The sequence below is a fragment of the Callithrix jacchus genome, chromosome 5 (genome assembly GCF_049354715.1).
Source record: "Callithrix jacchus isolate 240 chromosome 5, calJac240_pri, whole genome shotgun sequence".
NCBI lineage: Eukaryota > Metazoa > Chordata > Mammalia > Primates > Cebidae > Callithrix > Callithrix jacchus.
In genome coordinates, this window is record NC_133506.1 from 26,831,085 (window position 1) to 26,849,295 (window position 18,211).

The 18,211-nt window shown below is 46.1% G+C and overlaps 1 protein-coding gene and 2 long non-coding RNA genes across 8 annotated transcripts in view; 1 reads left to right on the forward strand and 2 right to left on the reverse strand.

Annotated features, from left to right (window-relative positions):
- RIN2 (Ras and Rab interactor 2) overlaps positions 1-18,211 on the forward strand; it is a 252,358-nt gene that overhangs the window by 120,834 nt on the left and 113,313 nt on the right. For 2 of the 6 annotated variants that reach the window (XM_002747482.8, XM_078371483.1), the window contains exons 1-2: positions 9,646-10,228; positions 12,991-13,083. In XM_002747482.8, coding sequence (XP_002747528.2) covers positions 10,115-10,228; positions 12,991-13,083 — 207 coding nt within the window. In that variant the 5' untranslated portion in view covers positions 9,646-10,114. Of the gene's footprint in view, positions 1-9,645; positions 10,229-12,634; positions 12,781-12,990; positions 13,084-18,211 lie in introns of those variants that run through there. The other 4 variants (XM_078371481.1, XM_078371482.1, XM_078371480.1 and 1 more) reach the window with 2 other exon arrangements.
- Positions 7,224-11,028, reverse strand: LOC144582461 (uncharacterized). The gene is made up of 2 exons (XR_013535136.1): positions 10,865-11,028; positions 7,224-8,543 (listed from the first exon to the last, which is right to left on the reverse strand). It is a non-coding gene; the product is annotated as an uncharacterized LOC144582461 (long non-coding RNA).
- LOC108591655 (uncharacterized) overlaps positions 11,869-18,211 on the reverse strand; it is a 49,302-nt gene continuing 42,959 nt past the window's right edge. The window contains exon 3 of the long non-coding RNA XR_001911452.5: positions 11,869-13,440. This is a non-coding gene — a long non-coding RNA (uncharacterized LOC108591655). The remainder of the gene's footprint in view (positions 13,441-18,211) is intronic.

Genomic DNA, 18,211 nt, shown 5'->3' on the forward strand with positions numbered 1-18,211 from the left:
TTTATTGATTGATTGATTGAGACAGTGCCTCACTCCGTCACCCAGAACTGGAGTGCACTGGTGCGATATTGGCTCACTAAAGCCTCCATCTCCTGGGTTCAAGCGATCCTCATGTCTCAGCCTCCTGAGGAGCTAGGATTACAGCTGGGTGCCACCACACTCAGCTAATTTTTGAATTATTAGTAGAGTCGGGGTTTCACTATGTTGGCCAGGCTATGCTTGAACTTCTGGCCTCAGGTGATCTGCCCACCTTGGCCCCCAGAGAGTTGGGATTACAGGCGTGAGCCACAGTACCCAGCTGATACATTTTTAAATTCTTTAAAAAATGAGTTAACTGGATGTGATATTGCACACCTGTAGTCCCAAAGGAGTCTGAGGCAAGAGGATTGTTGAGTCCAAGAGTTTGAAGCTGCAGTGAGCTATGGTTCTGCCACTGTAGTTCAGCCTAAGCAACAGAGAAGAAGATGCTGTCCCTTAAAAAATAATAATAACAATAAATAAATAATGGATTGCAAACAGAAGCAGAATGCTGATGCAGGCCTGCAGGGTGGAATAGAACAGATACAGACAGTGGTGATGCACAGACATTTAAATCAGCCAACACATTCCCAGTGGAAAGTGTCTTTTGGTGCGGGCCTGCAGGATGGAGTGAAGCAGAGACAGACAGTGCGATGCACAGACGTTTAAAGAGCTGCTAAAGCCATTAGAGTTGCCGCGGTCCGAGGCCTGAGTGAGTGCAGAGGATGGGAAGGAAGATGAGCGACGCTTCAACCAGAAGACTCAGCAGAACTGCAGTGACTGATGTGCAGAGTGAAGCCAGGGCAGAGCCAGGGCCCCTCCCTCTGAGGCATCCAGCCTGTGGTTGTCATTAAGAGAAGAGGGAGTGAGGACTTTAGGGGAACGGAATGTGAAGTGGAAAGTCAGCACTGGAAGCTACATTTCAGAGAAAGAAACCAAAGCTGAGTGTGCTTGTACTCTTATCTAGACAGATATTTCTGAGCATGGGAAAGGAGGAAGACGAGGACACAAACTCTTGGCTTTTGTTTTTGTTTTGTTTTGTTTTTTCAGATCCAGGAAAAATAAGTAGTTGCAATCCAGGAATAAAGCACAGCTTTGCCAACTGAAAGATTTGACTTCAATCCTCTGGTTTCTCTTCAGGTCGTATAAATCTGTCACCTTTGACTGGAAGATTTTATTTCTCTCTATTCTCTCCGTATACCTCAGTGAGATAATAAAGGGATAGATCATAATACTAATAATTAAAAAAAACAGGGAGGAAGAGAGAAAAGGAAAGATTCCTAACTAAGAGAATAGGGCTTTGCTGGAAAATAGGGTCTATAGAGAAAGCCTTGGTTAAAATAGAAGCTTCCAGATGTAGGCAGGGCTCATGTCGTAGAGAGAGGTGCCACACAGACTATGATGGCATCACAGACAGGTAAGACGGGGATATACAAGCAAAAGCCCTTAAATCACATCTGGCGGGGTGTGGTGGCTCACGCCTGTAATCCCAGCACTTTGGGAGGCTGAGACAGGTGGATCACTTGAGATCAGGAGTTCGAGACCAGCCTGGCCAACACGGTGAAATCCTGTGTCTACTAAAAATACAAAACTTAGCCAGGTGTGTTTGTGGGTGCCCATAATTTCAGCTACTCAGGAGGCTGAGGCAGGAGAATCACTTGAACCCGGGGGGGGTGGGGGAGTGGGCGGGGAGGTTGCATTGAGCCAAGATCGTGCCACTGCACTCCAGCCTGGACGACAAAGTGTGACTCTGTCTAAAAAAAAAAAAAAAACACCTTATACCAAGTCAAGTATACTGGGGCATTCATTGTATTATAACCAGACCCACCCCTCTGGGTTAGGCCAGTGAGGACTGTGAAGAAGTCAGTTTGGCCCAGCTTGCTTTGCTGATTTCAGCAAAAGCACTTACAGCCTTCTGGAGGAGAGTAAAAAGATAAGGTCTTCAGGAAGATAAAGATAAAGGTCTTCTAACCTTGTCCCTTGCTGGAGATGCTGTTACAGCCGCCCAGAGAGGGACCCCTTGTTTCAGCAGATAACAGCTTCTGGGCATGTAATCTGTTTTCCTATTATCTGCAGTAACTCAGGGTCAATGGACTCTAACTGTAGAGGGGTCATAGCATTACCCCAGCCCCAGAGAAAGTGCGCATGTCTCAGATACAAGGCAGAAGTATTTCTCAATGCTTACTGGATATGTTTTGACTCCCAAGACACGGATGTTTGTAGGGGAAAGGCAGCTGGTTTAGGATTGAGAGCAAGATCTCAGGAGTCTAAGATGGTGAGTCCATAGTGCAGGGTTATAGTGTTTTAGACTCTTCCGGTGAAAGAGCCATAAGGCAGGGGAAGGAGCACAAGAGCCAGGATGCTTCTCAGGAGACAGCCTGACCTCTTTGCTGGAGTTCAGAGCTAGAGAGAAATTAGGTTGCCACAGCGCTGTTGAACCTAAGCCCATCTGCTTTCTGCAAGTGCCACAAGGATGTAAGCAGGCCCACACGGGACCAAATCTTATACTTCCGCAAACCAGGACTGGATGGAGGGTGGGAGAGGACTAAAAGCAGTGGTGGGGCTGGATGTGGTGGTTCATGCCTGTAATCTCGGCACTTTGGGAGGCTGAGGTGGGAGGATCACGAGCCCAGGAGTTCAAGACTGGACTGGACAACATGGTGAGACCCTGTCTCTACAAAAAAGTCAAAAAATTATCCAAGTGTGGTGACGCACACCTGTAGTCCCAGCTACTCGCGAGGCTGAGTGGGAGGATCACTTAAGCCTGGGAGGTCAAGGCTGCAGTGAGCCATGATTACGCCAGTGCATTCCAGTATGGACGACAGTGAGACTCTGTCTCAAAAAAAAAAAAAAAATAGTAGCAGAAGCTGTGTCCATTCTGTTGTGAGCCCCAAGATGAATCTACCTGCCACCCAGATGTGCCCTAACCCCTGAGATGTGCACTTTGTCCTATGCTAACCTCACCCCTCCCCACGGAAGGAGAGCAAACAGGTTGTGCCGGTCTTGGGCCCACATCCCCTCCCTGCCTTGCCTGTGCACCAGATGCCCAGAGCTCTGGAATCTCTGCCCTCATGGCCCAAGCCTATTTCCACTGCCTGGCAGGCTGTCTCCCATGCGCCTGGGCCCATGGGCTGACTCTGCTCCTGGAATAGCATCCGTAGGCTGGAAAGTCCAAGGAGGCAGAGCACTTGGACATGAAAAATGGGGTATCCACAGAGCTATTGGAGGGAGAAGAGGGGTAGCAAATCATGAGACAGGTACAGGGTCACCACATGTCCCCATGTTCAGGACAAAACACTGAGGAGTCTGAGAGTTTTACATTGAAACCAGGTTTCCCAAGTCCTTGTAAAGGCACATTTGTCATGGTAGGAGAATAGACGTATTTTAGTTAACAGTTTGTTGTCTTGATTTATAATTTTTTAATATTCAGACATAAAGTATAAGTGAACTTCCACCTGTCCTCTTGCCTCAGTCCCTGAAAAGATCAGTGTCCAACCAGCATCCCCATGGGTGGCATGAAAAGCCAGACACGGGAAATGATGCCATCTCCACTGTCTCCTGAGGCCATCCATCCATTCATCTATCCGTGGGTCCAGGTGACCTCCATGCTTCACTCTGTTTTCCATCCACTGAGGCCATCCATCCATGGGTCTACATGACCTCCGTGCTCTGCTCTGTTCTCCATCCACCGAGGCCATCCATCCATGGGTCCACATGACCTCCTTGCTTTGCTCTGTTTACCATAATATGACTGTTTGGCTATCATTATGATCCAAACCAGTGTCTCTCAGACATGAGTTTGTATCCACCCTCAAATAGTCTCAATGAATAAGAGATAATCCTGCTTTCTCCCCTGTACCTTGGGCTGGATGCTAACCACACTTGCCCTGTCTGGCTCCATGGCCATAGGAAGGAGTCAGACATCTGAACAAGAGGATGGGGTGAGGTAGACCATTGAGAGGGAAACTCTAAGCTTCAGAGAACCTGCAGAGCTTAGCAGAAATTATTTGGTGGTTGCAAATAGTGCAAAACTGATTAATAGGAAACTGGATTTGTGAAATATCCTATGTCCTTATCATGCCTAACAAAAAACATGAATGCCATTGGTCAGCCAAGACTGACTTTTAAACATGCCTGAACTTCTGAGGCACAATTGCTGCCACCAAGACCACCTTTTTGGTGATAGCAACCCATATCTCTGAGAGCATTATGTGGATTTTCATGACTCTTTCATAGCACAAAATACTAAGTTATTTTGGAGAACTGTTTCTTTCTGTATGCATTTCCCTTGCTAATTTCTGGTTATGCTATGATGTTAAGTATTAAGACAGGTTATTAGAGCATTTGCTATGTATAGAAGCTGTCGCGGTGGGTTGTTATTTTGATGTTAGCGTGCTTCCGCTGACTGTCCACACGGAATCTGTGGGCTTACAAGGAAGACATTCTTCAGAGGAGGCCCATCTGTTCTCCAACTCACTTCCTAAGAGAAAGCATGAGAATTTTAAGGCTCTAATCCTATAACACACGGATGCAAGGGCGTGCACAAACACACAGTGTGGTCCATTTGCAGTGGCCTTTCTTCATTGTGTGATCTTCAATGCTGATGTGATGGCTTGGACAAACACCTGGAGATTTCTCTAGAATTTCAATTTGTGCAAAACTGAAAGAGCTGAGAAACATGATTGGCTAGGTACTTGTAGAGAGCAAAGTAGGTTCGTATGCTACAGAGAGAGGAAAGAGCTTCAGATCATAGAAGTCTGTAAGAAAAATCCAACCACAGAGTGAACACATGGACAACCTAAACTCTTACTTTTTTTGATATTTTAAAGTGGTGTGGAAAAAAATATATATTTTTTTCCAGGCCAGGAGTGGTGGCTCATGCCATCCCAGCACTTTGGGAGGCCAAGGCAGGCAGATCACTTGAGGCCAGGAGTTCAAGACCAGCCTGAACAACATGGCGAAACCCTGTCTCTACTAAAATTACAAAAATTAGCTGGGCATGATGGTGCATACCTGTGATCCCAGCTACTCAGGTGGCTGAGGCAGCAAGAGAATTGCTTGAACCCAGGAGGTAAAGATTGGAGTGAGCCGAGATCATGTTACTGCACTCCAGCCTGGGCAACAGAGCGAGACTCTGTCTCAAAAAAAAAAAAAGATTTTTCCAACGTGTTTTGTGGGTCAACAGCATAGTATGTGTGTTGCTGGCATTTTATGTGATCTGGCCATTCTTAAAGCTAAGCATGCTTCTTCATATCTTCTTATGCTTTAGAGGAAGTCATTCTTTTTTTTTTTGAGACAGGGTCTCACTGTGTCACCAAGCGGGAGTGTAGTCGCATGATCAATGCAGCCTTGACCCTACAAACTATTTTCTATAAAAGTAAAATGAAACGGGCCGGGTGCAATAGCTCAAGCCTATAATCCCAGTTTGGTAGTAAAAATACTTACCATTTATTGAAAATGTATGGCTAGGCGCAGTGGCTCACACCTGTAATCCCAGCACTTTGGGAGGCCAAGGTGGGTGGATCACGAGGTCAGAAGTTTGAGACCAGCCAGGCCAACACAGTGAAACCCTGTCTCTACTAAAAATACAAAAATTAGCTGGGCATTGTGGCGGGTGCCTGCAATCCCAGCTACTCAGGAGGCTGAGGCAGGAGAATCACTTGAACTCGGGAGATGGAGTTTGCAGTGAGTCAAGATCACGCCACTGCGCTCCAGCCTAGGAGACAGAGCTAGACTCCATCTCAAAAAAAAATAATAATAATTAAAATTAACCAAATAACTATATGCAAAAACAGACTCTCAACCTTCATATCGTAAACAAAAATTAATCTGAGATGGATCACAGATCTATGCATAAAAGCTAAAACTGGCAGTCAGCCAAGACCACACCATGCACTCCAGCCTGGGCAACAAGAGCAAAACTCCATCTCAAAAAGAAAAAAAAGCGAAAACTATAAAGTTTTTAAAACAAAACACAGAATTCTCAATAGCTTTAAATTCTTATATTAGAAAAGAAGAAAGATGCAAAATTAAAATAGAACCCAAGAAAGTTTTAAGCAACTGGACCATTTAAGAAAAGGAACCAGTGAGTTAAGATGGTTTTCTGGAGTTTGCTCTGCAAAGTATCTTCTCCATGAAAATCATCAATACTGGTATCATTCTAATTTAAATATCTGTGTTTATTAAACATGAAGTTAAAATATCCTTTGAGGTTACAAAGACCAGATTAAAATAACGTAAAAATATGTTTACAAGTCTATAACTGTCCCATGATCAGAAAAACAGAATTAATTGCATTTCATTCAAGTCAGCAACTTAAAAAGAGAGAGAGGGGGAAACAGCAAAACCTCCACTCACCTTGACAGGGTGACAGAAGAGATCAAAATGTGGCTTTTGTCCATCCTCCTCATCCCTACATTGAAGCCTCTTCCCTCAGGTGGTCCACAGGTCTCCCTGTACTGTATTCATCTAAGAAATCCCATCAAAAGTGACAGCTGCAAGGACTGTTGTTCTGGTTTGCTGAGCTTTTTCTTTATCAGTGTTGGCTTTAGTCGATTCTAAGATTTTTGAATAAACACCTGATTGGAGCCGGGCGCGGTGGCTCACACCTGTAATTCCAACACTCTGGGAGAGTTAAGCAGGCGGATGACAAGGTCAGGAGTTCCAGACCAGCCTGACCAACATGGCGAAACCCCATCTCTACTGAAAGTACAAAATTAGCCAGGTGTGATGGTGCATGCCTGTAATCCCAGCTATTCAGGAGGCTGAGGCAGGAGAATCACTTGAACCCAGGAGGTGGAGGTTGCGCTGAGGCGAGATCGTGCCATTACACTCCAGCCTGGGCAACAACAGCAGAACTCCACCCTCCCCCCCAAAAAATCTGACTGGATGATAGGAAGTATCTCAAAGTTCTACCTGCCTCTGAGAACTCATGGTCTCCTTCATTCTTCGAATGCTATCCTGATCAAAACGTATTTGAAGGAATGGAATATAAATCTACCCAAACTGCTCAAGACTCTTCATTGCACGTTCTTCCCCTACTCCTGCAACACCCACCCTGTGGCCCAATGTCCTCTCATATCTATTCACTCAAGCTATCTGTTCCCCATAAATTGAGCTGTCATACGGCTTGGTAGGAGCCAAGGAGAAACTTCTCCTTCACTCTCTGAAGGTTGGATGAAAGACCGACTGACAAAAGGCAGGTTAAGAGGAGAAACGGCACATACCTTTATTAACACGCCCAGAGGAGCACCACAGAGTGCTCACCCCCACCCTGCCATGGGGCTCAGAAGCTTGTATGCCATCTTGAGGTTACAGAAAGAATGGGGGTTTGGATGGTGGCAAAACAGGTGATGGGAGGGGGAGAAGAGGAGGCCTGATTAGCAAAGATGGTCTCACCAGGCAGAGGTAACCTCCCACGTAGCAGCTCTCAGAGAGAATAGGTGGGAAATGGTTCTTTCAGACCTTTGAAAGTGCCAGCTTCTCAGTTCATCTTTCCTACATTGGACAAGAGAGGACCTCAGAGGAAGCCTGGCTGCATTAATGTAGATTTTTCTCTACAGATGCAAATCGCCCCCCATAAAGACAGCTTTTTAGAGTTTCTGACCAACCACAGTTTTTAAATGGGATTAAGACTGGGCCTGGTGGTTTATGCCTGTAATCCCAGCACTTTGGGAAGCCAAGGTGGGAGGATGGCTTGAGGCCAGGAGTTTGAGACCAGCCTGGGCACGACACACGGAGGGAGACCTGGTCTCCACAAACTAAAATAAATAGATTCTTTGAACGTGGTGGCACACATTGGTAGTCTCAGCTATTCTGGAGGCTGAGGTGGAGAACCACTTGAGCCCAGGAGGTCGAGGTGCAGTGAGCCATGACTGAGGCAGTGCACTCCAGCCTGGGCAGCAGTATGAGACCTGCCTCCGAAACAATAATTAAAACTAATATTAAAACACTTGTTGTTAAGTAAGGGGGCTGGGAATACAGTTCTTTGCATATGACTTTTTTCTTTCCCACAAATTAGCTTCTCTTTTCAATGAAAAGTTTTCATGACCTTAAAACTTAAATTTTTTTTAAAAAAACAATTGTTGAATGAGGGGAAACCCATATCGAACAGTGATCCAGGACACTTTAAAAAGTTCTTTTAATTCACACAGTTCAAATTGTCAAGTCTGACCTTGGAATAACATTTTTCTGTCCAACGTGTGAAATATTGGGTAATACAAAGATAATTACGGAAATATTCAGAGACTTTCCCCGCACCCAGACACAGAGCCACCTCCACTTCCTTCTACCGCTCTTACAAAAAGCGAAAAGCATGGGAAGGAGAGATGGCCCGTCTCCCTGGGAGCTGGTTAAGGAACCAGGCAAAGAAGTGAGATGCGTTTCTCATATTCGGACTTGACCTCACAGGTCCCCTAGGGTGAGTCACTTTTTCCTATTTCAGTCAATTTAGCTGTAAAATAATTACAATAACGAGGTCTTGTTTACTGAGACTGAAGTCCGAGCTGCCTCGCCTCATTCAGCGGCTAAAAAGAAAAACAGAGGGCAGTGATTAGTAAAGCTTCTGTAGCCAACGTCACGCAGCGTGGAGGTGAGACTGCAGGACTCGAGTACGCTAAGTGTCCTTTAAGTCAGACTTGAGAGTAGTGGAATCTAATAAAATTGTTTCTGCTGCTTCTCTCGTGGGTTTGTACTTGCGACCTAAAGTAAATAAAATAATAGGAAGCCGGAGTGGGGGCAGGGGGAGAAGAGATTGGACGGATGTTGGTCAAAGGATACAGACTTTCAGTTAGGAAGGAGAAATCAGTTCAAGAGCTGTATTGGGCGACGTGGTGACTAGTTAATACCAATGTATTAAATATTTAAAAATTGCAGCCGGGCACAGTGGCTCATGTCTGTAATCCCAGCACTTTGGGAGGCTGAGGCAGGTGGATCCCTTAAGGTTAGGAGCCCAAGACCAGCCTGGCCAACATGGTAAAACCCCATATCTACCAAAAAAATACAAAAATTAGCCAGGCATGCTGGTGCACATCTGTACTTAGCTACTTGGGAGGCTGAGGCAGGAGAATCACTTGAACCCTGGAGGTAGAAGCTGCAGTGAGCTGAGATCGTGCCACTGCATTGCAGTCTGCATAACAGAGTAAGACCCCGTCTCAAAAAAAAAAAAAAAAAGAAAGAAAGAAAGAAAAGAAAAGAAAATTTTCAAAGAGAGGAGATTTTAAGTGCCAGAGGACAAATAAAAAGCATTATGTTAATTATTGACTTAGCCATTCTGCAATATGTGCACCTGTATATTTCAAAACATCATGTTATATACCACAAATATATACAGTTTTTGCTGGTCAATGAAGAAATAAAATAGGAAGGTTATGTTAGGCTAAAGAAATTAAGAGGAGAGGAATGGAGTGGGGGATGGGAAGGGAGGGGAAGGAAGAGAAAAGCTGGTCAGGGGAAGATGAGGAGGGAAGGGAGGAGGGGAGCAGGCCTGCCCTTACTGCTTCTCAAGCTCTCTGTCTTGCCAAGATCTGGCTTGTGGCCCGGCACAGCAAAAGCTGGAAAAATGCCAATGACTCAACCCAGTTCCATTGATCAGTGAACTAGAAATCGGGCACTGTGTGTTTCAACCCCAGTCGGCCAGCCCACAGCCAGGGTCCAGGTGGCAGCCTCGGCTTCTGGCCTCAATGGCTGTCGGGAGAATGGGTTGGCCAGCCAGCCTCCATTGGTGTTGCATAGCAGGCAGCCAGCGCAGCCTGGAGCCCAGCCAGGGGACACAGCAGTTCTTTCAGCTTTTTAGGACAGACTGCTTTACCTCGGCAGTCACTCTTGGGGCCACACGGAAAGCCACCATTAGGTTACTATAAAATGACAGAGGCTGGTGTCTCTGGGAGAATGAAGAATAGTCACTTCCTGCCTTTGTCCATTAGCGCCGACCAAGGCGACCAGCTCCGTTTACATTCTTTCAGTGGTGTTATTGAAAGGGCTTGGCAGCCCCAAATGTTTGCAGTGTCCTTAGTCCCATGAGGACTGCCTTCTTCTTCTTCTTTTTTTTCTTCTTTTTTGCTAGCTTTTAGCTAGTGTCTCTGGAAAGATCTACTGGATGCGCTGGGCTCATTTTTTTCAAAAATCCACTTTACCCTTCAGGGAAGCCAGGAAGAGAGCACGCTTCCAACCGGTACAAGTCTGGAAGAACTTCACAGCCTCTCAAAGCACGGTACCCTTTTTGTTTCTTAGTCCAGCCTGTAACTGGGGTGGTTTTAGGGTGAAGCTGCTGGGGTGACATCTGCGGGGAGGTGTGGGGAACCGCAGATGAAAAGAAGTTACTGTTTTAAATCATATTAAATTGCTGTCAGCATTGAATCAAGGTATCTGAGGTTATTGTTTGGGGAAGGAAACTATAGCTATACAGAAAAATATTAAAACAGAACTTCTTTGGGAACCTTAAGAATTTTTATTTTTAATTTTTTTGAAACAGAGTTTTACTCTGTCACCCAGGCTGGAGCGCAGTGGAGTAATCATGGCTCACTGTAGCCTCGACCTCCTGGGCTCAAGTGATCCTCCCTCCTGAGTAGCTGGGACTACAGGAGCACACCACCACGCCCATCTAATTTTTTTGTTTTAATTTTTTTGTAGAGACAATGTCTTGCTATGTTGCCTAGACCAGCCTTAAACTCCTGGGTTTAAGTGATTCTCCTGCCTTGGCCTCCCAAAGTGCTGGTCATGAGCCACTGCACGTACCAAGAACTTTATTTTTCTGGCCAAGAACTTTATTTTTAAAAATAACAGTAAGCTATGTACTGTCTGCTGGAACTATTGGATGGTCCCCAGCATTTAATCCCATGGGACGTACCTGCTGCTGCACCTGGTGGTGTGTTCTTGTCACCTGCTCCCATCTCTCTCAGAGCAGCTCATGAAGGAGAGATGCCTCCGGCATCTTTTAAATATGATGGATCTTCCTGCCCTGAGCAGAATCCAAATTCGATGGTGATTTGAGGACTGCTGGAGTTAAAGTGTGCACATGCAGTTTTCAGGCAGCTAATTAAAGGAATCAATTAGTACACTTCTGGAACCCAAACTGCTCCAGTGCTGTAGGCAAAATTCCCTGCCTGCCCTGGCTCATCAGAAAAAGTTTGTATATGGAAAACTTCAGAACAGAACAAAGAAACTTAGGTCTGGATGAGGAATGAAGTCTTGGCTCTCGTTTAGCAATTCCTGAACTGCCAAGCGACATCAAATCCACTGCTGAAAAAACATCTGAAATAAAAAGAATTCCAGACATTAGGCATGGTTTAAAGCAGGGTATGCTTTTTTATTTGTGTGCTTCTGGGTCTAAAAGGGCCGTGGTTTGCTCCCCAAGGTGAAAGTGTGGCTCCCATTCCGCTCCTAGTTCTGAGCACTGTGATTTCTTTCTGGAGTTGTTCCAACCTGTGGACTTTGCTAATGAGTGATGAACCCCAGAACCTGAACTTCTGGTGTCAGCAGAATCACACACTCCCTTCTCAGGAGGTTTCTGGGACATTGGCCTTCATCCCAGCAGGATCACAAGTGGAAAGAAACACAGGGAAGACACCATCAAACCTTTAAAGTGGCCACACTGCGGAGCAATGACACAAAGAGACGTTTCTGGAAGGAGGGGAGGGATGCGATGTATCATTATTTTTTTCTAGATTGGATTCCGTGCGCAGGTCATCACAACTCACTGTGAATGCAAGCAGGGGGGCAAATCGTGGATCCGAAAAAAATCTCTCTGCAAAGATCCTTGCTCACTCACTTGTATGCACTTCTCAGCTATGGATTCATGCTTTTCCACTTGATGAAACATCCCTAAACGTCGCCCTCAATGTCCTGTTTGTGTTGCTGGCTCTCCGCCACTCAGTGATAATGAAACAGCCTGAGTGAACCTGCAGCAGCAGCTGCCTTAGCTTCGGTGCCTCCCCAGCCCTGCAGCTGAACCACTTTGAATATTTCTTGGTGGTGCAAGAGACAGTCTCACTCTTTCCTTCACTGACCTTCCTCTGTGTCGGTCACGGTTGGCATGAGCTACATCCTGTGCATGTTATGGTGAGAAGGGATGAATGAGGAAAGACAGGGTGGTTTTATACTTGCCCCCAGGACAGTCATTGGGTAAGGAAGGGTTTGGGGTGCTCTCTCAGGCTCCCCTCAATGCATGAAGGCCTGGGACGAGTCAGCTGGCAGAGGTGTGTCTGTGTTTAACTTAGAACTGAATGTTGAAGGCTTTGTGTCCCGAAGGGAAGAATTATTGGGATCTGATGCCCTGAGCAGGGGAAATTCCAAGCTCCAAAAGCCACAGTTAGAATTCAGAACTGTGTTGTTATCCTGCCTCTCAGTTTCCTCTACGCTCAACTCCTTTTTTAGATGATCATGAAGCTGTTTACACGTTGTCCTCCTCTGTGAACTTATCCCTGTAAACAGTGACAGGATTTTATCCAAATATTTCTGATTTCTAAAGAAAAAAATAGAGCGATTTCTTCCCAGTGCCCTTCTGTTGACCTTGCCTGGGGGAGAGGCCAGCAGAGCTAAGGATGACCTCACCCCCTTCCAGCATGGTTTCCTGGGACATACAGAACCTCCTTCTTCAGCTGTCTTTCTGTGATTAGCCACATTCAATCATAAGCTTTCAGAGCAGATGATGGGGACATCTCATATTGGTTCCGCTCACATTTCAGCGTGAGATCAAACACATAAAATGATCATTATGCTTCCTGAAGTCCCAAGGACCTTCTCTGTCCGCAGCAGAGTTGGGAGGTGGGCTGGCGAGGTGGGGCAGTCTAGGAACTGCACTGGTGGGGGCAGGAAACTGGGCTGAAGGGAGATGTAAGGGCTTGGTGGGAAATAAATGGCACTGTGTTGTTGATGGAAAAAGATCTTGGCAGGACCGTTGTTGTGAGTGTTCTGTGGCTTAGAAAGGAATTTCCTACAGGCTGGACTAACCATTAAAAATGTCTCTACCTTCAGGAGTCCCCGGCGTGCAGTGGAGCCTCACTGGGGGAAATGTCAGCTTGGACCATGGGCGCCCGCAGTCTGGACAAGCGAGGAAGTTTCTTTAAGGTAAAAGGAAGCCTTGATTAGGGTCTCGAATCGTTGGCTTGCTCCCTAGCCTGGGAGCTGCAGCGCTCCTTGGAGCTGCTGAGGGAAGTCTGCTCTCTGAGCCAGCACCGGCTAAGGGAGCTTGCCGGAGCCCAGCTGCTGACTGTCACCAGCGGGTACAGCAGGTTGCGGGGTCTGTGATTTAGTGCTTTCATGCAGGCACAGGACTTGGGCACGAGAGGGGCTGCGCTGTGCAAGACGGTGGAGGCTGTCTTTATCTGAGAGCTGCTCCGCTTGCCGTTTTTCAGCTGCAGAGTTTTATGGCGGACGTTGGACTTTGCTTCCCAGTGAATAAATAACGTTGTCCTGTGTTCTCTCCTAAAACAAAAACAAAACCAGATTCCTCAGCCTCACCTTAGAATGATGAAATATGACTTTCTGGTATGTTTTATCAAACATCCCCAAAGGCTTCTTATGATAACGAGGAAGCATGAGGACAACTGTCTAAGTCTTCTGTGTTCACATTGACGTTGATGAGACTCAATTACCTTGCTAGCTTAATGAGATGAGATTTTAAATGGGTGTGACGTACTCTGTGTTTGTGTCTTTAATGGAGACTTGGTGGTCGTTTCTGGTTGACACTTGGGAATCAGTTCCCCCCTTGGGGCTTTTCACTTTGTTTCCTTTCATCCACCCTCGAATGAAGGCAGCGTCAGTACAGAAAATGTTGAAAATACAGAATTACGTTTAAAATGGTAGAAAAGTGGAAGTAAAATATGCACTTGAAATCTGTCAGAACAGGTGTTCCAACATCAGGTCTTGTCCCCAGAGGAGGAACACGAGGCGGTTTTATTGCTGAGCAATTACTATGTTTAACAATTAACCGGCCTTCGTGGGTTGGCTGTATTAACACTTACTGACATGCTTCCTGTTACCAAGAGAACAAAACTTACTGTGTCAACTGTTGACTTTACAAAAAAATCCATCAGAAGAACCTGTTGATAAAGCAAAGTTCATGAGATTTACAGAAATAAGGAAGAGCATCCCTAGGACACAGTCCTATTCATGTCTGAGCAAGGGGAGGTTCAGAGGCAGGTTTATAGGATTCGGGCATCTGGGCCCAAGTCCTTCAAGCTGCATTTTTCGAGAAACTGATTTGATTTCCGTGATGTCTGTACCACAATAGCTTGGGATTGGTGGGTACAGCAAGGCGAGGATATTGAAGTGGACCTTGACAAATAAAGCCTTGTTTGATAAGTGAGCTGTTTTCCCAGGTGAGCAAATTGTTTGCCAGGACAAATTATCATGTAGACATTTCCTGCAGCAAACAGTGAAGTCATTTATTGGTTTACAGCCTTAATTTTCTGGGCAAGAAGATCCTGGAAGAAAGAGTTAAGTTATGTTGACACAGATGGTCTCAACGATCAACCCTAATAGTTAAGCTTTGTGGACATAAGTAGTCTCACTTCGCAAATGATTTGTTCAGTTTTGATCAAACCTGTGTAACCTTCACCCACAGGAGGCAGATGAGAGCAAGGAACTCCTCAAGTCCCCTGTAGATCAAGAGCTAAGCCCACCAGGTGGCCCAACTGTCATCCGGCAGGTTCCTGGGTTGAGTCCGAAGCCGAGATATTTATTTCCCCCAGCAGAAAGGATGATTCGAAACCTGTCCTTAACCCAAAGCACTGTCTAGATCAAGCTAAGTATTGGCTAGTCCATATTTACCACCTTATGATGGTCAGGAAGGACAGTGGCCCTGTATCTTACATGGTAGTTAGATTTTAAAGTCAAGGCAAAAGAAGAAAATGGAGGCCAGGCACGGTGGCTCACCCCTGTAATCCCAGCACTTTTGGGAGGCCAAGACAGGAGGATCACTTGAGGTCAAGAGTTTGAAACCAGCCTGGCCAGCATGGCAAAACCCTGTCTCTACTAAAAATTCAAAACTTAGCTGAGTGTGACCCCCTCAAGTAATTCCAGCTACTTGAGAGGCTCAGGCAGGAGAATTGTTTCAACCTAGGAGGCAAAGGTTGTAGTGAGCCAAGATCACACCACTGCCCTCCAACCTGGGCTACAGAGCAAGACTCCATCTCGGGGTAGGGGAGTGGGGGAAAGAAGAAAATGGATACAGTCAAAGTTTCCTTTGAACACTTCTTAGAAAGGTGCCCTGTGGGGCCCAGTGTACTACCTACTGTCATGTCCATTGTACCCAGTTTTTCCTGCAGTTCTGAGAAAATCATGTTTGTTTTCATTTGAGTTTTCAGCGGGACAGCAGATAAAGTCATTGACTTGGATTTCTGGGCTATGCTGTAGGAAAGAGCCAATCAGGTGAGAGGTGAGAGGCCTGCCTGACCCCACCCAGGGTGAGAACTACCATGTAAGCTTTCCTGGGTCAAATACCCGTGAAAATATTGGCAAAGATGCCTGCACTATTTCACTTATTTGTAACTTTGTGTTTGGGGCAGAGCTTAAATTGTTTAATTGGTTTAAGTCAAATGCTCCATGTAAATGATATAGTTACTTTATACGTCTTTCCTTCTTTCTTTCTTTTTTGAGATGGAGTTTCACTCTTGTTACCAAGGCTGGAGTGCAATGGCGCGATCTCGGCTCACCGCAACCTCCGCCTCCTGGGTTCAGGCAATTCTCCTGCCTCAGCCTCCTGAGTAGCTGGGATTACAGGCACGTGCCACTATGCCCAGCTAATTTTTTGTATTTTTAGTAGAGACGGGGTTTCACCATGTTGACCAGGATGGTCTCGATCTCTTGACCTCGTGATCCACCCGCCTCAGCCTGCCAAAGTGCTGGGATTACAGGCATGAGCCACCGCCCCTAGCCTCCTTCCTCTTCCTTCTAGACATAGTTATTCTTTGCTGTGACTATTCCATAATTAGTCACCAGCATTCATCATGCAGTTATCTATGGGGAGAAGTGAACTGCCCTTTGGACATCCTGTACTGACTCTTTGCAGGTTTATTTGTAAGAAGCTAGAGGAGAGTTCAGTGCTGAAATGGGTGGTCACCCAGTAGGCACCTTCTGGGACCCACTAGCCCTGCTCTGACTCACCATGCTTTATTTCCATTCTCACCCATTAAGCACCCATGAGCAGCCAAGCTGTGCAGTTGGCCAGAGAGAGAAAAAGCAGAAGCCACTCCTAACCTCATGGAGCTTTCAGTCTGGTAGCAAAGAAAGATATAATCAGGCGGGCGCAGTGGCTCACACTTGTAATCCCAGCAGTTTGGGAGGTCAAGGCAGGCTGATCACAAGGTCAGGAGTTTGAGACCAGCCTGGCCAATATGGTGAAACCCCATCTCTATTCAAAATACAAAAAATAATAATAAAAATTAGCCGGGCGGCCAGGCGCAGTGGCTCAAACCTGTAATCCCAGCACTTTGGGAAGCCGAGGCGGGTGGATCACAAGGTCAAGAGATCAAGACCATCCTGGTCAACATGGTGAAACCCCGTCTCTACTAAAAATACAAAAAATTAGCTGGGCACGGTGGCGCGTGCCTGTAGTCCCAGCTACTCAGGAGGCTGAGGCAGGAGAATTGCCTGAACCCAGGAGGCGGAGGTTGCGGTGAGCTGAGATCACGCCATTGCACTCCAGCCTGGGTAACAAGAGCGAAACTCCGTCTCAAAAAAAAATTAGCCGGGCATAGTGGTGCGCACCTGTAGTCCCAGCTCTTTGGGAGGTTGAGGCAGGAGAATCGCTTGAACCCAGGAGGTGGAGGTTGCAGTGAGCTGAGATGGCACCACTGCACTAAAAAAAAAAAAAAAAAGATTAATCAAATAATCACAGCACCAGACACATAATTATGAATCATTTTTTAAAAATCCTTCATGGGAGAAATTAAAAGAGCTCTGAGAATATATAATCTAATCTGGGGTTCCAGAGAAACCTTTCCCGAGGGAGCAGCCTTTGACTTGAGAGCTGAGGTTGACATGATACCGTTGAGGGAGACGGCTGGAGCTAAGTTTGGGAGCGACTCCGGATGCGACCACAATCAACGTGCCTCTCAGCAGACGCCAGTGATGCCTGCACCTGGAGAGGTGCTTCCATAAAGCATGAGCTTTCTTGGTCACATTCTTGGCTCACAGCTGAATTCCACATGAGTAGTATCCCTCTCTGGGCCATTAGTGCTCATGTGACTTTGTGTAAAGCACAGATAATTGGAAGACAATCACTGGACCTCTTTTTCGTCATTATCCTCCCCATCCAGTTTGTGTTTCTAAACCGGAGTTGCTAACCACTAGTAGCAAGCCTTGATTTGTGGCTTCCCATCTGTCCTGGCTCATGGACATGACTCAGATAGGCCAGAAGACATGAGGTATGTGGATAACACACAGATTGACTGAGCATTGTGGGGTCACTGAGATGCCCTGTGGTTACTGTTCATGTGGAATCGCATACCAGAAGCTCCAGCCACACCCATCCTATGCAGATAAACCCATTTTCCAGTTGCTCACAGCACCATTGTTAATTTTCCACAACCATCTAGGAAAAGTAGTATCTTCCCACTCCACAAAACATATGGAGGGGCCAGGCGCTGAGCCTCACACCTGTAAATCCTAGCACATTGAGAGGCCGAGGCCAGCGGATCATTAAGGTCAGGAGTTTGAGACCAGCCTGGCCAACATGGCAAAACTCTGTCTCTGCCAAAAATACAAAAATTAGCCAGGCTTGGTGATGGCTGCCCATAATCCCAGCAACTCAGGAGGCTGAGGCAGGAGAATCACTTGAACCTGGGAGGTAGAGGTTGCAGTGAGCTGAGATGGTGCCACTGCACTCCAGCCCGGGCAACAGAGCAATACTCCGTCTCAAAAAACAATAACACTAAAAACATGGTGGGGGCAAGGGGTAACACCCTAGACATGGTAGCCAAAGTTATCTGCTTCTAAGTAATAAACGTGAACACCTATTGCTCTCAGATTTCAAAAGTATATTGAACGAAAGAGTTTGCAGAAGAAAGATGTCATCTAGGCTAGGAAAGCTCTCGATAGTCTTGAATTAAGGGCAGAGATGCTAAAAGTTTTCTTTGATCCCTACTTTCCCTGAATCCCGTGACTTCCCCCAAGCACAACCCACACCTCCCACCATCTAGGCTCCCAATGCTGGCAAACCCTCCTCTTTAAAATTTATTTTTTTTTTATTTTT